The 26,531-nt window shown below is 27.6% G+C and overlaps 1 protein-coding gene across 7 annotated transcripts in view; it reads left to right on the top strand.

Annotated features, from left to right (window-relative positions):
• LOC107455132 (ATP-dependent chromatin assembly factor large subunit) overlaps positions 1 to 26,531 on the top strand; it is a 47,001-nt gene that overhangs the window by 5,796 nt on the left and 14,674 nt on the right. For 4 of the 7 annotated variants that reach the window (XM_016072597.3, XM_016072594.3, XM_016072596.3 and 1 more), the window contains exons 3-20: positions 3,529 to 3,600; positions 6,082 to 6,183; positions 6,272 to 6,359; positions 8,858 to 9,029; positions 9,104 to 9,294; positions 9,380 to 9,475; positions 9,941 to 10,079; positions 13,187 to 13,324; positions 13,750 to 13,824; positions 14,768 to 14,971; positions 15,193 to 15,352; positions 15,489 to 15,536; positions 16,546 to 17,560; positions 22,666 to 22,757; positions 23,579 to 23,718; positions 23,927 to 23,992; positions 24,367 to 24,602; positions 26,038 to 26,165. In XM_016072597.3, coding sequence (XP_015928083.1) covers positions 3,529 to 3,600; positions 6,082 to 6,183; positions 6,272 to 6,359; positions 8,858 to 9,029; positions 9,104 to 9,294; positions 9,380 to 9,475; positions 9,941 to 10,079; positions 13,187 to 13,324; positions 13,750 to 13,824; positions 14,768 to 14,971; positions 15,193 to 15,352; positions 15,489 to 15,536; positions 16,546 to 17,560; positions 22,666 to 22,757; positions 23,579 to 23,718; positions 23,927 to 23,992; positions 24,367 to 24,602; positions 26,038 to 26,165 — 3,162 coding nt within the window. Of the gene's footprint in view, positions 1 to 1,211; positions 1,531 to 3,528; positions 3,601 to 6,081; positions 6,184 to 6,271; positions 6,360 to 8,857; positions 9,030 to 9,103; positions 9,295 to 9,379; positions 9,476 to 9,940; positions 10,080 to 13,186; positions 13,325 to 13,749; positions 13,825 to 14,767; positions 14,972 to 15,192; positions 15,353 to 15,488; positions 15,537 to 16,545; positions 17,561 to 22,665; positions 22,758 to 23,578; positions 23,719 to 23,926; positions 23,993 to 24,366; positions 24,603 to 26,037; positions 26,166 to 26,531 lie in introns of those variants that run through there. The other 3 variants (XM_071183982.1, XM_071183983.1, XM_016072595.3) reach the window with 1 other exon arrangement.

Here is a 26,531-nt window from a genome sequence, read left to right as displayed (position 1 = left end):
CTAAGTAGCTGAACAAAGAATAAATTCACTAAAATTTGAAAAATGTTTTAAAAATTGTGGTTTTGGGCCCAATATGTTTCATGCTCAAAATGTATGATTTTTCATGCCTTCTCACCAAATTTGATAAAATCATAAATTTTGCGAATGAAATTGTGTTTTAGCGAATGAATCTATTTTCCACTGAAATGAAAAATATATATTCTCAAAATTAAAGTAATGGAACAAATGTTGCAAAAAGACTTAACAAAAAATATGGCTTAAAAAATTTAACTATTATTACTCTTATTATCACCACCTTTAAGTCTCTAGGTGAGAAACATTTTATGATGCCAACACCCCCAGTTTCAGTAAAAAAATTTATGAAGTAGGAAATTAAAAACAAAATATTACAAAAGAAAGTTAGTGGCATTATAATAAATAATACTTGAATAAAGTGGAATTGAATAATTGAATTGAACTATTTTTTATTGTTAAAATAACTTATTAACATTATGTTAATAAGTTATTTTAACAATAAAAAATAGTTTTGAATTTGTTCGGATTTGGATTTCTACTAAGTTTTTTTTAGGCTGCTGAAAGAGTTAATTATTTGAAAATTTGAGTATTTACAAAAGTGAAAAAAAAATACAAATCATAAAAGTTATTCATGTATTTTTATAAAAAAACTGGAGAGACAAGTACTTAATTTTAATTAAATTACTCCTTTTTTAGATTAATTTGAAACTCGTTCTTTTTTTTTTTTAATTAAAAAAAAGATTTATGCGAAATAATTTTTTTTATTAAAAAAAAACGCTTTGATTTTTTTTTTTAGTTTTTGTTAAAATATGTATTTTTTAAATAAGGTTATTTATTAAAATTTATGATCTTATTTGCGTTATGAACAAGACTATTTATGTCAAATTTAATTAAAATTACTTTTTATCTTTCTCAAATCGGTAATAGTTAAATATTTCTAGAAAGAAAAGTACATGTCAAAAAAAAACTTTCGACTAGAAATTTTTGTAATTATTAAGAGACTCGATAATTGAGTGTCTTATAAATAAGCATCCCTTCTTTTTTCTCTGTAAATCGAGATTTTCCTGCAACTTCTACAAATAAAATTACTTATTTTCTTTAACAATTCTATCGAAATCTAAAAGAAAATCTAGCAATTTTTCTACTCCCTGACTTTCCTTTCTTCGTTCTGACGTGACGTAATTCCTTTTCCGGTCAGGTGACCGCTTCAACCAATGAAATAACTTGGCGCGTAACTGTTCTCTTACTGCTGAAATTCCGTAAAATGGACATCAGCCGTTAGTGTTGTGTTATTGATTATTTGTATTTTTAGCATTACTTTTAAAAATAGTTTATGTAATTGGGTTTATTTTGTCAATATTTTTGTGTCATAATGGCACCAAATATAAACAATATGACTCCAAATGAAAGCAAGTCTCAAAAAACTGACGAGAAGCCTAAAATGGATACAAATCGACGAAAATCACAAAGATTTGACAACGCGGCTACAAAATGCCGTAAATTAACTGATATGTGGTGAGTTTTCTTTAAGATAACATAATTTAAGGGTTTTTTTTTGTTTAAAAAATTGTATGTATGTGTATTAAATTTTATTGATTATTGGAACCTTTTTTCAGGCATTTCCATAATTTTCATATTGCATTACTAATTAACAGTAGAATTTTGATTTAGGCATTAATTTCTAACGTTTCGGGTATTTTTTTTTAAACTATCAACATAATGTCATACTATTATACTAAAATAAATCTAAGGTTTGTTAATGCATATTTAACAAATGCTAAGATTTTTTTTTAGGAAAAATTTTGTCTATGACAGCTTTACTAAAGAGAAATTAAATTTAATTACATTCTGAAATGGAAATGTTTATTTTTGTGTAATGCACAATAAACTTTAGTGTATTGATTATTAAATTTTGAAAGCTAAGTTATTGTGGTGACGTTTTTTTCTATATGTATTTATTATTCATGTAGTATAAACATAGGCTTGACAAAATATTTTAAAATTAATGTTGTATATGGTTATGATTAATTGAGTCAGGAAATAAAAAACTTTTTTTTTTAAATGCCTGATTGGAGAAATTGATAATTATCTCCTAAGAATAAACAATTAGATCCTTATATTTTATAATCTCCAAGAGTTTGTTAAATGCTAAAGAAAAAGGGTTTTCAAGGATTAAAAATAATTAAAACTTCTCGTCAAGCTTTTATATTGCTTTACAGATTTTCGTATCGTGATGTGTTGAAGAATAATCAAGTTTTAGAACACACTCCTCTAAGCAAACCACTAAATGTTTTTATTTTCATTTTTTAAATTAGCTAGTATAAAATTCATTTGCCTTGGCAATTGTAGTTGGCTCAACAGATAACGGAAATATCCCCTTGCTTTAAATTGACATTATTTTGGCATTATTCTGGTCAAAAATTGATATTTTACTCAAATGCATTTACAATTTTCTTTTTTTTTTTTAAAAAGCCCAACACCTGTGTCTCAGATAAGTAATTTTTTCCTTCCGTGAAAGTCTACTAAACAGTTTCATCAGCTTATCAGAGTATCTAAATATAGTTTTTGTTTAGTTCTGTAAATGATTCTAGCTCTTCTGTTACTTAACTCTACAGTGAATTTTCATTTATTACTATAATAGGAATAAATAAAAAAGAGATAAGTTCTATATTCAATTGTTAAGAGAGGATGTTTAGCTAAAATTATTGCAGAATTAAGTTGAATCTTATGTTACAATTAATTTCATTCAAGGCAGATAAAGAATTTATAAACCTAGGTAATTATGATATTGTAAAGGATTTAATAATTTAAGAATGAAATTTGTCTAAATAAGGTTTTTCATTTCATCAACAAAAACAAAACAAACAAAAAACTGAATACAATCATTAAGCAACTTACTACTCCTTCTTCAATCTATTTAGTGATCATATCTCTTGACTATAATATTGTAGCTGCTTGTTAATATTATACTTATTTTTCACGTTTACATATTAATTATTACTATCTATTTGAGGAGATTTTATTTGCTTGAGATTTGTAAGATTTAATTTAGTTTCATACTAAATCTGTTCTCAGACACAGAATAAATATTGTTTCTGACTAGGTCTTGTTGCCTGTCTGTCTTCTCAAAATTATAGAACTTCGAGATTGTATGTCATGTGGAATTTCTAAATGATACACGCGAAATTCTTGCTTAAATGGGCATTAACATTATAGGAACATATTTGTGATAGAGGCATAAAAATGAGGTGATGCATACTTGAAAACGAGAGATGTGAGAATGGCAAATATAGGTTCAACTGTATTTTATTTATACCTAAATAGATTTAATGTCAAGACTTTTTTCATGGCATGTATAGTATTTAGTTGTCTTTTTAGTGAATGTAAAAAAAAAAGACTTCTTGCATGATTTATTTCAAATTTTGTTATATTATCTAATGACAGATCTCTTTAAATGTTACCCTACTTGTTCTATATGTGTGATTAATAGACTAAACTCTTTATTTTATCCAGGCGTAGCTGTGAAGTGACGCAAGTTATTCTTCCAGAGCGTGCTGTGAAAACTCCATCGAAAGCTGAAAACTCGTAAGTTATAACTCTTTATTTTTTTCTAAGTGGTGGCTGAATATATTTTTTTTGTCAGTATGCTAACTGCTTGATCTAGATTTAAATTTAGTCTTGTACAAGTCATTTTCTGAATTAATCTGGCTTTCCTAATTTCGAATTTAAAGTGATAAAAAGCCTGGCTGAAATGGTGCATTATTAACACTTGTCTAAGCTCTATTATTTAGGGTAGATATAATAATATTCTTAATTTATTATTTAAGAAAATAAAAAATTCTTATAAATATTTAAAGCTGAAAGTTTTGAGTTATTACTGAGTTTTTATGGGAATATCAAATTGTGGGAAAAAGAGAAATGAAATAGTTCGACTGTTAAGAAAAGTTGACAATATTTAAACAGTGTGGCACAAATTTATGCAATCATTGCCGCTGCACGAATTTATATATTACGAATTTATTTGATGATTTTTGATTTATATCACAAATTTATTTGTTTTATTATTGTTATCAGTTATTCATTGAAAAATGAGTCTCAGTCAATGAGTCTTTATTTGAATTCAAATTTTTTTTAATGACTTAGTATTTACTAGAAAGATGTAATTTTTTTTTAAAAAATTTTTTATATGGATTTGAATGATTGTTTTGAATTCTTAGAATCTTGTGTATATGCAATGTACCTGAGTTAGTAGCAGGGTTTGTTGATTTAAATCAGCTTGATTTAAATCATGATTTAAATCAAATGATTTTTTTAAAAAAATCATTGATTTAAATCAAAAAAAATTTTTTAGCTACATATATTGATTTTAAAAGTCAAAAAACAGTGTTTTAAATTTTTGATACTTTTATTATTTTCTTTTCTTAGTATTAAAATTTAATTTAAATAAATTGCTGCATTAATTAATTTTAGTTAATGAAATTACTTTTTTGGTGTGTGTTAAATTCCAACCTATTTGAAATTACATTTTTAAAAATATTTTGATTCTTGAGATTGAAAGTACAGATTAAAGTAAACATTTAATGCTGTCTTAATATAGACTTGCATAGCTGTAGAAAGTAATTAATAAACATGAATATTTTTCAAAAAATAATACAAATAATGTTAATTAAAATTCTACCTTTTGAATGAAAAAGCGTGAATTAAAATCTACATCATATTTTATAGGTGGAAAATGTGTATTTCTGAAGCTTGAGGTTATGTTAAAAAGAAATTACCCTAATATGCCAAAAACAGAAGGAAAAAAAAAAGAGGGCTGATGAATTCAAATGTATTTTTCCAAATATATTGTCATTCTTCCCTTTCAAACTCTTTCAAAGTCTATTTGATGCAGTAGGGTTATTAACTGGTATTTTTTTCTCATAATTTGTTTACAGTATCTTTGACATTATCAGATTTTCTGTAATGAAATTTTGTGAAAAAAAATTCCAATGAGTAGATAGATTTTCTAACTTTTTTTTTTAAGCTTAACTTATCCATTTTGATATAGAATTAAAAATGAATATTTTAATATAAAAATATATAGATTAAATGAGGCCTTAAGTGCCCAAGGCACGTAGAGGATAAGTAAGTAAGTAAGTATATAGATTAAATATTTATTTATTATTTGATGAATGACTACATTTATAAACACAGTCTGCTACATTTATTTTGTCATTTTAAAAATCAAGAGGAAAAAAAAAGAAATCACAATTTTAAATTAAAGTTATGGTTTGCTAACTGAAACTTTGTTTTAATAGTTAAAGTGCAGGGGTCTATCCAAGCCAAATTTACAACCGTTTAAGGGTACCTTTACAAATTCAACTTTAGGAAAAATGATAGAATAATCACACATAATACTTTTTCTTAAAATTTTATTTTTGTGTCTCGTAAGAAACGATAATTTTCGCAAAATAGGTACCTCTCAGAAAGACCCAGACAGACCTCTGAAGTATTCTTTAAATTCTCTTTTTAATCTAGTCTTTAAATTTTAATCATGCATTTCTTTTAAAACAGTTGCTATGCATTTAAAGCCATGTATTATAATGAAAAATTATTTTAGTTAGAGCTTCTAAAATATTGTTACAATATAGTTTTAATATTAAGTTAATTTGATTAAACATTTCTAATTTTTTTTAATCATAAATTAAAGTTCTTACAGTGTATTTGAATAAAAATCAAAAAAATCTGATTTAAATCAAAAAAATCCAATTTAAATCAAAAAAATCTGATTCTTTTGATTTTTTTAAAAAAAAATCAAAAAAATCACGAACCTTGGTTAGTAGCGAGCGAAGTGAGCTTGGTTTGCGAAGCAATTTTTCGGGGGTTGGCGAGCGTTAGCAAGCAGGGGGCGCAGCCCACTAGTTGTACCTATTCATTCCCAGTGATATCTAATTGTAGTAAGAAAGGTTAAAGTAGAAGAAAAGTTTATTCTCTGTTCCCTGATCTTCATTTTGCTTTGTGTTATTCATATAACTACAATATTAAAAATCCAAATTTTTATTTGAAAATTTTTTATTTTTATTTTAGTAAACCTCGTAAGCAAAAAGATATTGCTCCTTCTAAGATTAAATATGAGGTTGTTGATTATGGCTCAGGAAGAACTTCTGTCGTCAAAGCTGATAATTTAAGGTAGGTATAGAAATGTTTTTATTTATTTAAATTAATTCTGTTTTAAATGTGTAAAAAGCACATTTTTGAATCCTGCATATTTTTTCAGTCGACCTAAAGGGACTTTCACCAAACCCAAGAATAAATTATACCTTAAGCAGCAGACTCAACCCAAAGATGGCTCTTGGAAAGTAAAGGTAAAACTTTTTCTCTTTTATTCTGGAATTTTTAATACATTCAATTCTATATGTAGCAGTTTTGCATCACATCAGCAAATGGTTAATGTTTCAGCCAATGGTTAATGGTTCACATTCTATATGTAGCAGTTTTACATCACATCAGCTGATGCTAATGTGTTCATATTTTGTATCAATGTCCAACTCGAAGATTGTTTCTCCAGCGAATTTAGTGATTTTACTGTGCTCTTGAAACTGGGTCCATTCATATTTCCAGGTCCCTTTTTACTAAGAGCAGAACCCTATTTGAAATATGAATTTTCTACCTCTTTAAAGAAAAGCAATGGTGTAATTTGATACTTAGTATTTTAATTTCCTTCCTTAGTTATAAATAAAAAATTTTAATATATATATCTGTTGCCGTCAGAATCTAAAGTTTTTTAAATGTTAGGTTTTGCCGGTAAAACCTGACCTTTATGAAATTGGCTTAAACTTTAATGTGATCAAACATAAGAAATACGAAGCAACTTTAATATGTCCTAGGCTTAACTAGTGAAACCTAAAATTTTAGTAATTTTACTATTTTTGAAATTTTACAGTAATATGCAAAGTTGTTTGAAATTTTGCATGCATTATGCATCCTTGAGGACACTTCGTAACTTATTTTTCTCTGCCCCTCAACAATTTTCGGTGTATTTAATGTGCTATAGCACCTAAATGAAATCACTTGAATACACATGGAAAATTATGGGAAGATACAATTTCAAGAGATTTTATGATCGAAATACTCATCACCATTTGCACTATTGAAGGGGAACATTATTACTATTCCTATTATACACTTAAAAGTTTCTCTTCTTACAGGATGGAAGAACAGCAAAACTCATTATGTTACTTTTCAATCATCCCATTTTGAAGAGATCACATAATTAGAAAAATTAGAAAATCATCACTGTCTTTTTTAATAAATTCACTAGTTTCTGTATATAAACAATTTTAGCAAATTATTCAGAACAAGAACAAAAAAACAGTTATAATATTTGGTTTTATTAACTGTTAATCTGGTAGATAAAGAGACTCCAATTTTAGCATAAGCTATTTAAATAGATTTTCAAAGGTTGGGGTATTATGATTGTAAATTAGAAACAATATATAATTAATTGCTACACTTTTGAAAGTTTGTTCGAATTAATAGGCCAAGGGGGTTTCTGAACTTCTGATAGGAAAATCAAAAGTGAAATAGCTATTTTGGGATTAAAGAAAAGACAAATTAAAGCTGTTTTATCGAAAATAAGCATAACTCAAAGTCAAGCACGCACATCTAACCAAATACAATGCAGAGATGATTGTGCCAGATTTTTCGCTAACTACGATTCGGAAGTTTCCGGTTATCCAAGGTCCAGAAGTTTCAAGAAATCATCGATCACATTTATGAATAAAAATTCTTGTATATTTTATTTAAAAAATATTGGAACTAGAATTTATACTTGGCATCTTTTTCATTTGTAAATATTTTTTCTGGTAGAATAATAAATGTGATCAGAGATAAAAGTAGACTTATAAATAACTATTCATTTAAATTATGCAGTATTATATAATTTCTTTAGAATTTCATGTTTTGAAAATATCAATGATTTAAATTTATAAAGACATTAATTTTTTGAAAGGCATCATTAATGATTTTACTTAAGAAATTTTCAGGATTTTTGAGTTGGGCTCACAAACACCTGACAATGAAAATAGTCTATTTGAATAATTCGGTAAAAGATGCAAACTCCTTAAGACATAACAAAAGTATAGCAAGTATGTAATGGAATGCATTTTTATGTTAATGTTTTAGCTGTTGTATCTACTAAGAAAAGGGTTAGAGAATTAAACAGAAGTTTGAGAAATAAGTGGAGTAAAAAGCACCCAGCTTAATATTTTATATCAGCATATTACCAAGCTTTAGATTTTTGAAATTTTTGTTTTAGAGATATATTTTTAAAATTTTTACAGTTCAATGATTTTTAAGCGGCTATAAATTAACTTCAAGTGTAGAGCCCTTAATCAATTGTATTGAAATTAATTTTCTGGCTGCTTTTCTTTCATGTTAACCCATTTTTAGGGGGGAGGGACCCACAACTTATTGTTCAGGAAATGTTGGGATTATTGCTCATAGTTAAAAAGAACTATTTGACCTATTGAGATAAGCTTTGTATTCTTCTGTTTAGCTATTAAGGGCATTTAATGAAATGCAAAATGTTCAGGAAATGTTGGGATTATTGCTCATAGGTAAAAAGAACTATTTGACCTATTGAGATAAGCTTTGTATTCTTCTGTTTAGCTATTAAGGGCATTTAATGAAATGCAAGATGTTCAGGAAATGTTGGGATTATTGCTCATAGTTAAAAAGAACTATTTGACCTATTAAGCTTTGTATTCTTCTGTTTAGCTATTAAGGGTATTTAATGAAATGCAAAATATATTTTCCATTTTTAAAGCTGTTTATAAAATCTAATTTTTTTGTTATAAATTAGGATGCTGTAATGGCTAAGCAAGAGATAGAGGAGTTCAATTTCGAAGAAGTTCATTGCGGTCCTCTACCCAGTTATGTTAAAGAAAAATTAGTTCCAACTCCAAAAAAATCTCAACCAGCTCAAGAGAAGTCTCTTAAAGGTTCTGCAAAGAAAGCTGTCAATGATCAAACTGGTAAAGGAGTTTTTTCTAAAAATCTTTAATTGTTAAAAAAGAAAGATATATATATATATATTTCGGAATTTCAGGTAAGAAAACTGTACAAGGCAAATTAAATTTCAAGAAAGAGTCCGTTGAGGAGAAAAATAAAAACGTTCAGAAAGAAGCTCTGCTAGAAAAACAAAGAATTGCTGAGGAAAAGGAACGGCAAAAAAAGAGAGACCTTATTAAGAAACAAATCGAGGAAGAAAAAGAGAAACAAAGAACTGAAAAGATAAATGTGAGATATGATTTAATTGTAATTGCTTGATTTTTGAAGAATGGAACTGGTAATTTTATGCCTAAATGTTTTATTGAAATTGTAGGAACGACTCAAAAAGAAAGAAGAAAAGCGTATAATGGCTGAATATCTAAATTCTTGGAAAAAGCCCAGAGATGATTTGGAATGTGATGACTTAAAAGTAAGTATCTATTTTAATCAGGGTTGGCAAGTTTTTGACACATGACCGTTTTTACCGGTTTATACCATGGTTTTTACTGTCATGTCAAAAACGTCAAACTGTCAAAAACCCATAGTTTTGATAAAACTGTATTTTAATTTGAGTTTAACTGCTTATGATTTAAAATTAATTCATTTTGGGGCAATAAAATTAGAAAAAAAGTTGTTAATAGATATTTAAGAGCAGAGTTTTGCATTTTCCCAACATGATTATATCAAATCATACTATTTGAAGTAAAATATTAGGATACTAAACAAAATTTTCAACATTTCCAAGCATCATTTTGTTTGGCATATTACATTACTGAAGAATGTCTGCATTACTGAAGAATGTCTGCATTACTGAAGAATGTCTGAATGGTTCTGCAAAAAGCTGTACTGTAAAACTTGAAACATTTTTTAATCTATCGATATTTAAATTTATTAGGATTTACCAGTGCCAATGCCTGTTGATTGTGGTATTCCTCAGAAATGTGTTGGAGATTCATTAATGATTCTTGAATTTTTATCTACCTTTGAAAAACAGATATCTGTAAAAGATGTGTTTCCTCAAGGCTGTACAATAGGTAAGCAAATTTTGAAAAAACTAATTATATATACAATCATTTTTATCTCATTTTGTTTTTATTGAAATTGCTTATGAATTTGGTACATGTATATATTTTTAATTAGTTGTGAATTTGTGCCCAATATGCCTGGAAAATTTGTAATTTAAGTTGTATGTATGTTGATGCATATCTAAAGTGTGCAGATAATATGTATGTAGAGCTTGATCATATGTGGTGTAGAATAATATATAATGCATTAAAAAAAAGGATTCATAATAAAAAAAAAAAAAAAAAAAGGAACACCCTGCATAACCCTAATAATTTAACTTGTACTACGGCTAAAACTTAATAGTTTGCGAATGTGATGTTAAATATGATCAGGGGTCTGTTTAGAAGAAATTTGGGTCCGTTAACAGACCCTTCACAAAATATTTTAACTTAAAAACGGACCCTTCGCAAAATGATTTTTCTTTTAATCGGACCCTTCACAAATTTGTTTATCTTCATTATTATTTTGTTAATCGAATAAACCCTTTCCAGGGCAGAAAACGAGAAAGATGGATGTAAACGAATTAAGTTTTGTCTTCGGCAGACGATTCTTCCATTATTCGTCCGAAATGAATATTCTGCTTTCAGCAGTATAGGCTAAATACCAAACATTTGTATGTTGCATCTCTAATTTAGAAGCAGCAATTGTTGTTTATTTTTTAAAAGTTAATTTTTTTAATTATAATTTTACAGTGTTGAGCATAATCTTGTATGTCTTTACATTTTAAAAACTCCTTGAAAAAGTTTTTTTTTTGCAATAACGGATCCTATTTGTACAAATTCATAAAAGCGGACCCTGGTTGAAAGAATGTGAGTAATTTTTCACAATTTCACGAAAAACGGACCTTTCACAAAATGTCTGGACAGACCCCTGATGATTATTAATCATTGCATAAAATTTTATCAGAATATCTTGAATTTTAAATGTATGATTTAAAATTATTTTTCTCAGGAGCTACTTGACCGATTTTGTATTTTGCCATATAGAACTACATTATTTAGAAGTATGTAAAAGTGTGTATGTTTAACAATTAAAATTTTTTTATAGGATTATCTGGAATAATGATTTTTTTTTTTTAATTTAAATTTTTTTTTGATCTTTTTAAAATTAGTTTTCATAAGAGCTATTTTACCAAAATTGTTTGTGTTTTGCCATGTAAAATTTATTCTTCAAAAGTATCTGAAAATTTGTATATTTTACAGTTGAAAATTTTATTTTCTTGGTTATTAATTAATAAAATAATAAATCCAGTAAAAATTATTTTTTTCATTGAATTGTCTTTGGATAAACAAATTTTGTAAGCAAAAAGTTTTCCATTCACTTAAAAATTTTTTAGAGGTCTGCTGAAACACTATGCTAAATGTATGTAACATCTGATGTATTTGACATCTGTATTTAATGTATTTAACATCTGAACATACTATTAGGACCATATTTTAAGGGTTGTATCTACCCCCCCCCCCCCNCCCCCCCCCCCCCATATTTTGTAAACCAGAAATCCAAATCTGTCAAAAACAAGGTATGTTTTTCAGAGAGAATATGTTTTGCATCTGAATTAATAACTTTAAATTTCGTCTGTACTAATTAATTGGCATATTTGAGAACTCCCCTTAACAGAGAAAACCTGGAATTAGCAGTGTTTTTTTTTTAATTCTAAAAAGCAGAGAATAGACAGGGAAAATTGCATTTTTTATTTTCTTTTTACAAAAACCTGAAAATTCTTACATTATACCTGAAAATTAGCCATTCTTGGAATTTTCAGCAACAGTATTCAGTTATTTAGATTTGATATTCAAATAATTCTGACACCTATTTCAATTATTTATTGTTAAAATTTCACATTTTAGATTAACATTTCCATGTTTTCAGCCTTATTCAATGATATTTGTTTCTCTCTCAAAATCTACTGTTTGGCGTAACAAATTAAAAAAGTCAGTTTTCAAGTGAAAAATTGCATGGTATAGATAAAATCTGATCTGAATTTTCATTAAAAATGTTCTGAAATATCTTGAAAACTAAGGGAATTTATATCTGAAAATAATTGGGAACCATGATTTAGTCCTAGTACGTGATAATCTATCTGATTCTATCAAAAGTTATCAAGATTTTTTTTAAATTTTTTTTATTTTACTTTTATTTTTTTTATTTCACTGTACTATAATATATTTTGTCAAACAAATAATTCATATAGGTTAATGTTACTTTAGTCTAATTTAGTTAAAATTTATTATGGAATTTAAGAGCAAAAACAAGTCATTTCTTGCTAGTTCAGATTCTATATACAATACAGAACCCGTTATCCGGAAATCGGAAAACCAAAAAACCGGAACGAAATTCGATAAATTTTCCCGCCATTTTTTTTATTTTTTGAAAAATTTGTTTTTCAAAAAATTTGTTTCCTCATAAGATTTCAGAATTTTTCGTTCTTTTTTGAAAGATGTTTATCTTGCCATCATTTTGAAAATAATCATTAGAGTATTACTTAATCGGTTTTTCTTCTTTTTAAGATTATTTCCAAAAATTTATTTTTTTTAGTTGGGTTTAACAATAAAAAAAAAAACGTTTTTTTTGTTGCGATTCAGAAAACCGGAAAAATCAGTTATCCGGAATAGCGATGGTCCCGATCGTTCCGGATAATCGGTTCCCTACTGTATTACCAAAACTTAATATTGCAGTTATTTCTAATTATTGAGTGTTAGTAGATGGCTTTGTATTGACACCATTTAGCACTTGATGTAATTGTCACTTTAAAACCGTTATGATAATTGTGTTCAGATCTTTTAAACTTTTTACCAAGTTTTATTATTAAAACTTTTTTTATTATTAATTGCATTTTTGCAGTTACTCTTCTGACCTTAATAGTAAGAGCTATGTTACTTAATGATGGGCTATGGTTCTTGACACTAATTTTGAAATATGAGTTGATGATAATAATTTAAGTTTTGTAATAATAATTTAAGTTTTTTGAAGCATAACTTTAAATGTTGAAAAATAATGATACAAGTTTAAGCAAATGATATATGCTGCTTTTTATAAACTTTTATCAAAAATGCTTATTTTAATGCTTTTGTTTCAGAACACATAGAGAAAGCCCTTACAGAAACAGACATTCAAGGTGTTTTCAACGATTTGTTGCAACTTTTCCTTACTGCTATTTTTAAGTATCAAGAAGCTGATGATGATGTGATTGATTTTAAAGAAAAAGTATTTCAAGGTACTTTTGAAATGTATTTTATTTTTACTTATTGAGGTTTTTACCATAATATTTTTATTGTCAACTTTTATATAAAGATAAGTTAAGTATTAGTAAATTTGAGTAAACAAGCCCTAAAAGTTATCACCCTTTGTTTTTGTGCCAGACATAGCCTTTGGCATTCAAATTACTTAGCTAAATATATTTAATATTAATAATTATACTTAAATATAAAATGTCAACAGTTTTAAAGAAAGGTTTATTTCCTGTGGTTTTTCCTAAAAGGGGCAAAATCTTAGTCAACCATGCTAGAATCTTTTTAAATTATAAGAAGATATTCACAGTGAAGTCGGTGTTAGAATTTCATTGAATATCTATATTATGTTTCTTGCATTACTTTAATAGCTGTTACATAATTCTAATTTTATGTTTTGCAAATTTTTAAGGTTTAGACAATTTGACTTTGGATAAAGCAGCTGAAGTAGGATCTATCGTAATGAATTGGCCGCAAAAACAGCATGGTGAGTTATGATTTTGTATCTATTTGTTTTTACTAAACATTTATGAAGTTTGCTACTTAATGTGTTGGATCTAAACATATTTTCTGAGGCAGCGAAATCACGAAATCAAAAAGTCTGTCCATTTGCATTGGTGTCAGGTTGTAAGTTTTCTGCAAATTTACAAGAACCAATTTCATGTCCTATACAGGGCGGAAATAGTGTATCATCTTCAATAAGTCGTAAAGTAGATTTTTTTTTCATGTCATTCTTTTCTTTTGTTGGTCTGTGAATGCAAATCTAGGAGGTGTTGTATTTCCTCTGAAACTGATTTTACACAGCCTCACGCTTATGTATTAAAAATCAGTAATTGAATTTGTCTTGATAGTTGTCAGCAGTTCGTTTCTTCCATGATATTTTGTCCTGGCTATCTGGTTTCCTGGATTGCTTGAGTATCAATATCATAGTTGACAATTACATTATTCAGTCCTCAACCTTTAAACTGGGTGCAATATTTCAAGTGCCGATTCTGAATTCTTTTTCAATACCAAATTGGTTGGGTAAAGACAAGCCAGTTTTTGCACCTGGAAGTTTGAGCTAAGAGTTTTTTTTTTACAAGTGGAATAGTTCTTACCACACCAGACTTGTTAATGTATTGCAAATTAATTTAATAATGTAAATTAATTCATTTTTAGGGAATACATATATAGTATTTAAGTTTTTTTTAAAAAAATGAAAGTGTTTCCAAAAGATGTCGGATAGCGATAATGACACTCTAAAACAATATATTTGTTCCCCAAATATTGCAACTAAGTTTTACTGCATTTCTTTATTTTTGTGTTAAGCACTTACTAGATTTGATAATAACTATAAATTAGCAGTAATTTATTTAAGCTGAAACATATTTGTTCTTAAGTACATTTTTCTTAATTACTTTTATCATCTAATTGGTGTCAATTGAATTCAGGTACTCATTTGAGAAATATACCTCTTGATTCATTTTCCATCACTGAAATTTTGAGGTTACACATCCTTTCCTCTGGTGGAAAACCACGTGTCAATTGGCAAGGCATTGTTGGCAGAAGTGAAGATCCAGGATTATTCTTTAAAGTCGAAGAAACTGAGTTACTAAAGAAATTAGAATCATCTAGTGTATTTGATTTAGATTGTGGTAAGCCTCTTTAAGCTTTTGTTTCAATTAATTAATTTTGTTTAATGGTTATGTGTAAATTTTTTTTTCTCTTATCATTTATGCCTCTTATTTTAGCATGTTGTGGTTTAGGACAATTATTCAAAACTTTATTTAAGTTTCCAAATTTTGTAATAGTACCCTGAAAGTGGAATGATACGTGTATCACTTGTTTCTGAATTACATTTTTTTTTTTATTATAGAAGAGAAATGCAAGATTATAAATTTACTAATGAACCAGCTTTTGTGCACTGATGTACTTAAATATGCTATTGATGAAAATGCAGACAAAACAAGACCACTTAGACATCAGTTGAAACAACTTCGTTGGGCTTATTCTCGCAAGGAAAAAGATGTCTCTAGGTAAGATTTCACATTGTTGCATTTTTGTTAATAAAGTATTCAAATTGTGATGGTTATGTTTATATGTTTTAAATAACTTTTAAAGCTTTTTTTTTTGATGAGTAATTTCTCTTATTGAAATAAAAATTTTTTCCAGTAAAAAGAAACCACAAATTAAAGAAATCAAAGAAGGTGATAGTGAAGAGTAAGTTTCAAAATATTTTTATTATTATATCTCATTTACATTAGGTTATTTGAAGTGTCTTAATTCATGTTCAGTAGTGAAATGTACAGCAAAGGTTTAAATTTTGTGAATTTCAGCCTAAAAGTAATTTTTTAACAAATAATCCTTATAATTACTACAACTTATGGAAAAAAAATAGATCAATAACTTTTTAATTGTTATGCAACAGTATTCAAATTTTATCTTTCCTCATAGGTTCTGTTTGTTTAAATTAACATATTCCTGAAATTTTTTAGCAACAAATTAAAAAAATATTTTAAATGTTATTCACAATGTTTACAATAGCTTTTAAAAAAAAATTTATAAACCTCTTATTTATATTATTCTCCAACTTATCTTTCCAGTGTTATGAATTTTTATTTTCATGAACCACACGAAGATTTGACTATTAGTTTTTGGAAAAGGTGAAAAATACGATTATCAGTTACAGGGATGAACATAAATTTAGTGTTCGGTTTTTCAATTTTCCCTCGATTATGTTATGTCCTCTTCAGCAGAATTGCAGAAAGTATTCAAGTGGCCTAGAAAAGAGAGTTTTATCAATCAGGAAAAAACATGGATATGTCAGAAAATTTATCTAAAATACCTGAAAATAAATTAGTTTTAGGTACCTATTAGTACTTCTGACATTTTTTCTGAAAAAATTAGTCCTGTTATATTTAAAAAAAAATGTATATTTTCAATTCTATGTAAACATTTTATAATGTTAACATATAAGAATGAGGCATAACTGAATAATTAGTCATAAAATTTATTCAGACAGTTAAAAAATATCCAGAAATTATTATTTATGATTCACTGGGGATTTTAAATAAGGAGAAGTAGCTAATATAAGCTTTGTTTAAAATCTCTTTTTGTTTTCCTTATAAATTGATGTATTCTTAATTATTTAATTTATTGTAATTTAACTCTTGAATGTTATTAGCAGCCACCATGATTGTAGCTTAACTTGGATTTTTATGTATTTTAGGCCACAAGAAGTAACTCCTGTTCCTGTCGAAGAAGAGGAAAAAGAGAATGCTGATAATTTGTCACCTGAAGAAAAGGCTGAACTTGAAGAGAAGAAGGCTAAAGAGGCAGCTAAACAAAAAGCTGAATTTCAGCGCAAAGAAAGAGAAATTGAGCAACAGATTCGTAAGCTTCAGTCCTCTTTCAATGTGGCTCCTCTTGGGCGAGATCGGGCATATCGCAGATACTGGGTATTCCAAACTGTGCCTGGTATCTTTGTTGAAGATGATGATGATTTCAAAGGTTCCTGCCTTCCAAAATTAACAATTCAAAACCCGTATCCAAATGCAAACAATACAAAATCTGAAACATCAACAAATAGCATAAAAAAATATCTTCAAAATATTGAAACTAAAAGTGCAAGTAGTGACAAAGAAAATGAAATTCTGAGGGAGATAGCTATTGTGCAGAGTGAGTTTCCTTTCCCGACCAAAAATAGGAAACTCACAGATTTAAATCCTCGAGTGGATTTAAAGAAAGGCGCTACCAATGATATCATGACTGTCACTGAAGATGAAGGCTGTTTGTTGTGTAAAAATAAGGTTGATGTTCAAGGTGACATCAATTGGTATTGTCCACATTCAAAGAACAATTTACCTACAGATCAATGTAGTGCTAATATAGACACTTGTCCCGTTCACAACACTAATGCTCCTCGCATGAAATGGGCATTTTTTTATAAAGAGGAAGATATTGATGATTTAATTGGTAGTTTGAACTCTAGAGGGTTTAGAGAAAGATCTTTAAGAGAAGCACTTCTCAGTGAGAAAGAGCATCTAAAAGAAACTATTGCTAAATGCCCATATAACTCTTTTAATAAGATGCTCATTCCTGAGGTCAGGAAATCACAAAGATTACAGTATCAAAAATCTAGCTATGCAGATATGACCCCTCGACAAGCACTAGAATTGACTATTCGTGATATGATACTAGAATTAGAACATAGAATATCTGCTGGTGGACTTGGTTCTCTTAAGGTATTTATTGTGATTAAATACCAATTTTTTTTCTTGTGGCTGTTTCTGTAGCTTGAAAACATAAGTGAAACATTGAACAGCATTGTTCTTTATTTAAATAATTTGGTGGCTTTTGATCTAGAGTAAAATTTGGGATTCTAAAACCAATAATTTTTTGTTTCATGTTTTTATCTTCTCTCCCCCCAAAAAAGCGTATTTTGATTCCTTTAAATTTTAATTATTTTCTCATTTGTGTTGTTAATATTAAGTTGCTGTTTTCTCACTGTGTTTGGCTAGGATTCTAACATGTTGAAATAAGTTTTTTTTAAAGAAATAGTATTTAGTTATAAATTTTTTTAAAATTCTTTTAAGTTTAAAGAAGAGTTTCATTATATATAGACAGAAATTGACCGTTATTGTTAAAAACACTGAAATCTTAAATATATTAAAATGGGAGGAAAATTATTAAATACTTTATTTTTTTATTAATAATGTAATTTAAGGACATTCTCTAAATTAAATATATTTTATAGAATACAATATACTTGTATATTTCAATGCTCACTGTTTAGTAACAGATGTTATTCTATGTTTGCAGAAAACAAATTCTCTCATTAACTTTTTCATATGTTTTTCTATATTTTCTCTTCTCTTCTAACTATTATTTAGTGTTCATTCCTTAAATAATTATGCAGTTATATTAACTGCCATATTAGTAATGTTTGTCAATTTTTCATTTTAAGTTATTTTCAAATATTTAAGTTGTATAAATCGAAACTTAAATATATTAGATACCTTACATGTTGGATAAGTCATTCTAACATTTAGGATAAATCTTAATGTTCTTAAACAACAATTTTGAAAAAACATAATTTTTTTTTATTGAAATTATTTTTCTATTGATTCTTTGTAAATTCATATTAAATTTTATGACTATTTCTTTATTGACTTCAGGTTGGTTATTTTATTTAGCACAATATTTTCAAAAATTGATCATTTATTTTTAAAAAAATAATTAGATTTTTTTTATTTTTTAAACTCCTTGAAATAAGCTTGAATGATAATTTTAGTTGTTTCACTAATTGGGCTTCAATTACGATTTAGCTTTCAATTACGATTTTCTAACATCTAAGATTAAAAAAGATTGTACCTAAGACTAATATTAACATTAAGATTTTTTTCACTTAAAGGTAAAAATTGTAGTAGATAAGTAGAGCGCCGATTATCCGAACTGCTCGGAACTGAACATGGTTCGGATAATTGAAAAGTTGTTTAAAATCCAGTTTAAATGATTATTATTTTTGCACTCACTTTCCTTCACCCTTTTACTAGGCTTAGTACTGGCAGTACTATCTAAAATAGCTCTAGCTTGTTTAAAAGTTTTTTTTTTTTAATTTTTAAATATTTTTTATTTTTTTAAAATTTTTTTTTTCAGTTTGCAATAATTTTCATATTTTAGCTTCTAATAATTTTTTTGTCAATTACTGATTTTACCATACTTTTCTTTATTTTCCATTGCAAAAGAAATCCTGCAAAGACTTTTGTTTCAAAGAAGATGCTATTTTTTTAGCAGCCATGTATCCCTTATTCCTTTCAAATAAATTAACTGAACCGGATCAGCATCATTTTGACGTTCTAGCCAATTCATCGCAATATCTAATGAATTGCATACTTCTATATGAGAAGGTCCACTATCTTGAACTTGATTACCTACTTCTTCCTCTTCGCCTGTGGATTTTCATTCAAAATTTCAGCAACTATTTCATCTTCATTTGAAATTTGAAATCCTGTGTCGTTTTCAGTGTCTCAACACCAGTCTTCTATTTCTTCTGCTGTATAACCTTGCATCTTTTCATCCAGAAGATCTACTGGTTCAGAAACTGAAACTATAGTTTCGTTTGTTTTTTGATTCCAAGATTTAAGATTCTAAGCACTGTAATCACTAATCATTAACCATAAGTGACGACTATCTATCTCTCAATTGTAGAACTTCAGCACTTATTTATTTATAAACTCCTTTCGCAATCCAAAAATTGTAGACGGTCAAAATGAAGCTCGCATATTTGGAAGATAATTTTCAGTTGAAGAGGGCTAAAGGACTATGTAGGATTAACTGTATAAAAATACATGTATGTACATGTATCCCCTGTGGCAGAATTTTTTCTGGCTTTCTGCGACAAACCTAACTAGAACCAATATCTTTCTGCAAGATATTTTTATCGTTATAAATATATGTGTAATGAATTTATAATAATAGATGCACTTCATGTTTATAAAAAAGCCTACATGCATAGAGTAAAACTATGTAGATTTTTTTTTCTTCATGTCATAATATAAGTTTAAATTTCTTAATAAGTTTAACTGTGCATAATCTTCGATAATAAAGAAAAATTGTAAATGTATAGATCTGCAGACAAAAATGCTTACTAGAGCATAAATAAAGATAACCCAGAACCTGTAATAAGATAGAACTTATAAAAATAGCTAAGAATGGACAAAAAGATTAAATTTATAAAACAACATAATTGAATTTGAAGTATCAGCTTAAAACAGTATGATTTAATGATTCATTATAATAATTGTATCAGGTACAGAAACAAATCAGGTGAAAAAATTAATATTGAGGTTGAGTAATCAAAATCAAAATAATAAAATAATATTGACTATAACCGAATTCTAAAAGCAAAAAAATTAAAGCAATCTATTTCTATATGAAAACAATTAGATTCGATTAATTTTGTGCTGACTTATTGAAAAAATTTTATAAAAAAAAAAAGAAGGTAAATAAAACTTTTTTCGTGATCAGATTAAGTTCAGAAAGAAAAAAATACACTGCGCTTGCGATTTGTAACAGAAGTCTCACTGTATTGTGTAAATATATAGCATTGATTCCACACGAAGTACGCAGACGCGGTTTCCGACTCAATACGCTCAAGACTATTCAACATCTCGAAACGAAATCGGCTTCATCAGTGCTGAAACATCGGTATTAGAGCCATACTCATTGGATGCGATTTTTTTCACAAGCATATGGAAACCTATTTGAAAGTGTTTCGCCAGTAAATATTTTCCACCAATCTGGTTTTCATTCGCATGCCAAAAAATCGTAGATAGGGAGATATCTTAGGCTTTATTTCATTTATCGTTATATTGCAAGTGTTTTTTTTATATCGACGGCTTAATTCAAAAGATATAGGCATTTTATCATCCGTTTCATCCTTGCTATCAACATCGCTACTAGTAAGAATATTTGGTTTGAATCTAGAACGTTTTTTTTTTCTTCAATATTAGTAGCGTGGAAAGCTTCTTTCCTCTTTTCCTGTCGCTTTCTGACATCGCTAGATATTGTCATTTTCCATCTTATTTCTTCTTCGAAATGGGCCTTGAAAAATAAGTTCAAATTTTTTTTTATAATTATTGTTGCTTCACAAGAGCAACAAATAACCTTTTCACTAGACATTATTTTTTTAAAAAAGAAAAAATCTTTTTAGGCATGAAATTTTCCACATAAGTGCAAAAAATATAAAACGCTCTATTCTCGCAAGAAAACACAAAAAGCAAATTACTGCGCTAGCGATAAAGGCCGAAGTTGGCAAATGTCCCAAAAATAGCTTAATAAAGGGGAAAAAATTTCTCCCCTTTTATATCCAGTTACTGTTTGTGTCGGACACGGACTAGGGAGATTAACGGAGGATCACGAGTGCTTTCCCCTTCCACGGTACGCTAGAAAAACAATTATTTAAAAACAATTCTGTAAGAAAATAATTTTGAGGAACCATTATTGCTTCTGCAGAAATTTTCTGTTTCTGTCGAAATTATTTTTTTATAAAACAGTTTCTGTTTCTGCAGAATCTTTTTTGGGAACTTTTGTTTTTGCCAAACCCAAAAATTTTATTTCCCAAATTAGAAAATCTTTCTGCAAGAACTCAGTCCCTTTCTGCGACAATGTCGCTGTGTCGCCGTGTTTCTGCCACGGGGCATGTATCATACTACAATCATACATACATACAAAAATACATGTATCAGAAAGAAAAAAAAGGTTGTAAATTAAATATGGTCCTCAGATGTAGTGGGTATTATTTATTCTTCTAAATTAAAGAAGAATTGTCTCTAAGTTAAAATATTCCGGATAATCGGCATTCTACTGTATATTCTAGATATAGCATTTTTTTATTTAACTTTCAAGATATGTATAAAAATACCGGAATATTTTTTGTAAGATAAAAAAAATAGTTTTTCCAAATGTAATAAAAAGTCATTGAAAAATATAAATGATATATTAAAAGATTATTCCACAGACATGAATTTTATATTCGAATTTTAATTTAAGGTTTTATGTTTTTTAACTATATCAACTCATTATAAGACCTGAATTTGTCCTAAAGTGGTACAGTAGAACCTCGATTAACCGAGCTTCGATTAACCGAGGTTTCTGTTAGCCGAGGCAATAACGAAGTCTTAATTTTTTTTTCTCCTCTCCAAAATGAGCTTGGAAGAAATTATACACATATTAGTTCGTTGTCCGTGTTACAGGCATTTATTCCCCACAAAAGCACTCAACTTCCATGAAATATTACACCCTGAGAAGACAACATCCATGAATGCTTTGTTAACAGTGGTCATGTGACTTGTAAGTTTAATCATGTAAATTTTAAAAATACAATATTTTCTTGAGATTTGTGTTATTTTTGAAAATGTGTCTTTCGATATTTAACTAATTAATATTAAAAAAATTATTATTAAAAAAAATATATTAAAATTATTAAAAAAAATTCCATTTTACTTTTTAAAATTTACTACTAGAGTTGATTTCCTTTTTAAATCTTTTTAGCTGTGAAACATAAGTTCATATATGTTTATTTTTATCATTTAAAAAACACTCTATTGTTTTTTACTTTAAAAGTAGTTAAATTCGCAAGTACGGAAGATTTTTATTTTTTTATACATGGTTTCTATTAACCGAGGTTTCCGATATCCGAGGTACTAGCGGTCCCAATTAGCTCGGATAATCGAGGTCTTACTATAAATAATCCATCTTTCTATTCTACTCCCATTAAAATTTTTCTTTCATGAAACACCCAATTTGTAGTTGCCTAGTTAAGAAATTTTTTTATGTAACTATTTAGATTGAAAGTCCAGAAAGTTGGAGGACTGCTATTGAACAAGGAGCACTTCACCTTCAAATTGATAGAGCCAGCAAGGATAAAGACTGTGATGCGTAAGTAAAATTTTTCTTCTGTAATTTGCTCTGTGTTTTAATTTTATATTAAGTTTGAAATTTCTTTTAATATTCTGTAATTCATTTGTACCAGGTGTCTCAGCATGATATTTAAGTAAATAAATTTAGTAGATATATAAAATTTTTTTGTCCAATTTAACTTTCCCATTATTATATAATTATTCTATCTAACATATTATATCTAGTAGTTATATTATATATGTTATTCTATCTAATATTCTTTTCTTATCATTTTGTTATGATATATTCTATCATGCTGAACTTTTTTAACGCAACATGTTTCAGCAAGAGAACTATTTATATTAACTGGTATTAGTTTGTAATTCATTGATAGGTATTATCGTACTGCTTAACCAATTCAGCAGCATTTCACCTTTGTATAAAAAATGAATAAAAGTGTTCCTTAATTCCATGGAAGGAAAAGTGTCTACCCTTTGTTTACCATGGAAAGAACTACCCTTTTCTTTGTGAGAAAAACAATCCCTATTTTTCCCAAACTATGATTCGTAAAGCTTTCCTTCTAATTTATGTGTTAAGGAATGTCTGTTCGTGACGCAGTTCCTTTACAGCAATATCGATTAATAATACTTATGGGCAGTGTATTATAGTTAAATTAGCATTTCTTTATAGGAAATATTTTATTCTTTGTTTGTTCTAAAATTTGTGTTTTAGAAACTGAATTTAAAATCAGTAGGTATTTTAATTTGTTTTTCGTAAAGAAAAAAAATATGATTGTTTTTATTATTAGTAATTATTATCTACTGAAATCATCTTAGCTAGAACTTTTGAAAAATTTTCAGGACTGTAAAAGAGGAGATATCTTTAGACATAAAAAATTTTACCTCACCCATTCCATATGAACAAGCTATTAAAGATCTTGCTCAAGCCACACTTCAGCTTTCACAAGGCATTGAAGCAAAGTACTTAAATTCACCACTTGGTAAGCTGTTTCTTTTTATTTAAAATTTTATGTCCTTTTATTTAATGGTATAAAGTGATTTAAGATTTTTATCAGCATATTTTTTATTGCAAAAAATTGTGTGGTAACTAAGGCTGTAATTTTAAGATTAAAGGTTAAGTTGGTTTAATTATGATTTGCAAATTTATTTCTTACTGTTTGAAATATTTTGTGTTTTCTTTTCCCATAGGGGATAGTGACGATAAAAAGTCAAAGCAAAAAGTATCTGAAGATACTGAATCTCAAAAGAAAAAAAGTATGTAATTTATAATATTTTTGCTGAAAATGATTTTTTATTAGTAATCTTATCTAATTGAATAATATCCTTAAGATTATTGTGCGAGTGTTTATTTATTGATTTTTTTTTTTTGAAAAAAATTATTAGTCTATTCTAGACTCTCAAGCTTTCTGTTCTTATAATTTAAAATTTGTAAGTCTAATTGAGACTAAATTGAATGTGATTAGATATATGTTTCAACCGAACCATTAACTTAATGAATGAATAAAAATTTGTTTTTATCACTTAATAGAGATCCTTATCTACATTTTTATTTGAATCTTTAGTTTTTCAGACAAGCTTTTTTTTAAACTTTTCTTTTAAAAATAACTGAGTAATCACTATTTTTCTAGGTTTACCAATTAAAAAGTCGCCTTTGGAAAGGTGGCAGGAGTCTTTATTGCAATGTAAAAGTCTTTCTCAACTCTATGTTCACTTGGGCACTCTTGAAAGGAGTGTAGCATGGTCTCGATCTGTTCTTAAAGCCCACTGTAGAATTTGCAGGCGACGAGGCGATGGTGAAAACATGCTATTGTGTGATGGGTGTAACAGAGGTCACCATTTATATTGTTTGAAACCTCCCTTAAAGGTACATTTTTTTTCTCCATTATGTATTTACATGCCTGCCAACTCTTTCTATTTCCATGGAATTTCTGCTTCTTCTAAATTTTGGGTTTGTTTTACGATCTTCTAGTCGGAAAAAAATATCTTTCAAAAATTGTTTGCATTTTTTATGCAATATTGATTATTTTAGGTAAGAGAAAGTACATTAAAAAATTTGAATAAAGAAAGGTGTGGTGAAAAAAATTTGCCTTACTAATAGAAAATAGGACCCCTCCCCTTTTCATCCTTTCTTGTCTCATAGAGAATAATTAAAATGAGTCGCTGAAGCTGCCGTGTATGAACTAAGAATGTCTCGTTTCTGCCCGAAATGGATCATTCTGCTTACGTAGCCAAGGAAACAAGTGTAGAAAAAGAAATGCACCGGGTTTACTCACATAGCCATAATAGGTGTTTGTAAGGAGTCTAACCAGTTCTATTTGTTGGTTGAAATTTCGGTGAGGTTCTACCATTTTATAAGATATAAGCAAACAGAGAGAAATCTTGTATCGAGTCAGTGTAACATAATTTACGTTTCAATCTTGTTTCACCTAGCATCGTATCTTGCTTTACCTTGCGTCGTATCGTTTCATCTTGCATCAAATTTGCTAAATGTGTTTTATATTTATAAAACAACAACTTAATTTTGCAATTTGGCTCTTATGTGGAAATGTTTTAATTCATTGAAAGGACTTATTTTAAAATATATTTTCTGTTCAATGTCTTGGTTAAAATTATAAAACAAAGTTTATCAAAGGTTATAAATTAATTCTAGTTTGAAAACTTAAGTTGTGCTCAAAATCATCCTATTTTTGATCTTCAGTCGTCCTAATTGCTATTTTCTGAGGTTGGCAGGTATGGTTTTAAAAAATTATGTATCTAGTTTTTAACTTAAATAAAAGTTTAATTATTTTATTTTTATTGAATTAATGAATTATTTCTTCTGAACATTTCATTATAGTTCTCCCATATATTTTGATATGTAAACTTCTTTGATAGCTATGAGCATGAATAATTCAAACAAAAGAATTGTTGACAAAAATTGAAATTTGTTATTTGCTTTAAATTAAATTTAAATAATATTTTGTTTGTAAAAGCTTTTTGATTTACCTTTTTTTCTTCATATAGTGCTTGTTTCAATAATAATTCTCCCATAGATCAGTTTGATAGGTAATTTTCTTTTTTAACTCTGAGCATAAATAATTGGAGCAAAAAAAAAATCTTTGACTAAGTTTAAATCTCTGCTAATGATTTTCAATTAGATTTAAAGAATGTTAGTTTGTGAAAACTTTTTAATTTACCTTTTTCTCTTTTAATATGCTCATTTCAATTATTATTATTTCAGTTATAGTCTCAAATTAAATTTTATAATGTATATTTTTATTTATATCAAGTTAACATTTAAAAAAATTATTTTTACTCAGGCTATTCCAGAAGGTGATTGGTTTTGCCTTGCTTGTAAACCAGTTGAAAAAATTGCCAGTCCACAGAAAAAATTAAAGAAGGTAGAAAGTGATAGTGAAGAAGAGCAATCAGATGATGATGAAGATGTGTGAGTAAAATCAGACAGTTATTTAAACTTATTTTTTTATGTAGGATATATGTACACGAATTATGTCTTATTTGTCCAATGACCGCTTAAAATCTTAGTTATACATTACAGTAGACTCTAAATTAACTGTGAGCATTGCAGAATCTACATAGGCTCTTTTTTATTATTTTGTGTTGAGATAATTGTAGTGTTTTGAAAATAAATTACCTAATAGTGTGAGTTTTCCAATTAGCTTGGTTTTAAATTGTTGCAATTAGACTTATTTAAATTTAGTAAAGATAAAATAAAAATTTTGAATTTTTGTTAATTGTTTATCCTAAGGCAAACATTAACAATTTTGTTTTACTTTTTGGTTCCTTATTTTAT

Source organism: Parasteatoda tepidariorum, chromosome 8 (assembly GCF_043381705.1).
Source record: "Parasteatoda tepidariorum isolate YZ-2023 chromosome 8, CAS_Ptep_4.0, whole genome shotgun sequence".
In the NCBI taxonomy this organism is placed as follows: domain Eukaryota; kingdom Metazoa; phylum Arthropoda; class Arachnida; order Araneae; family Theridiidae; genus Parasteatoda; species Parasteatoda tepidariorum.
The sequence above is the reverse complement of the archived record's forward strand: the minus strand, read 5'-3'. Positions and strand labels throughout refer to the sequence as shown.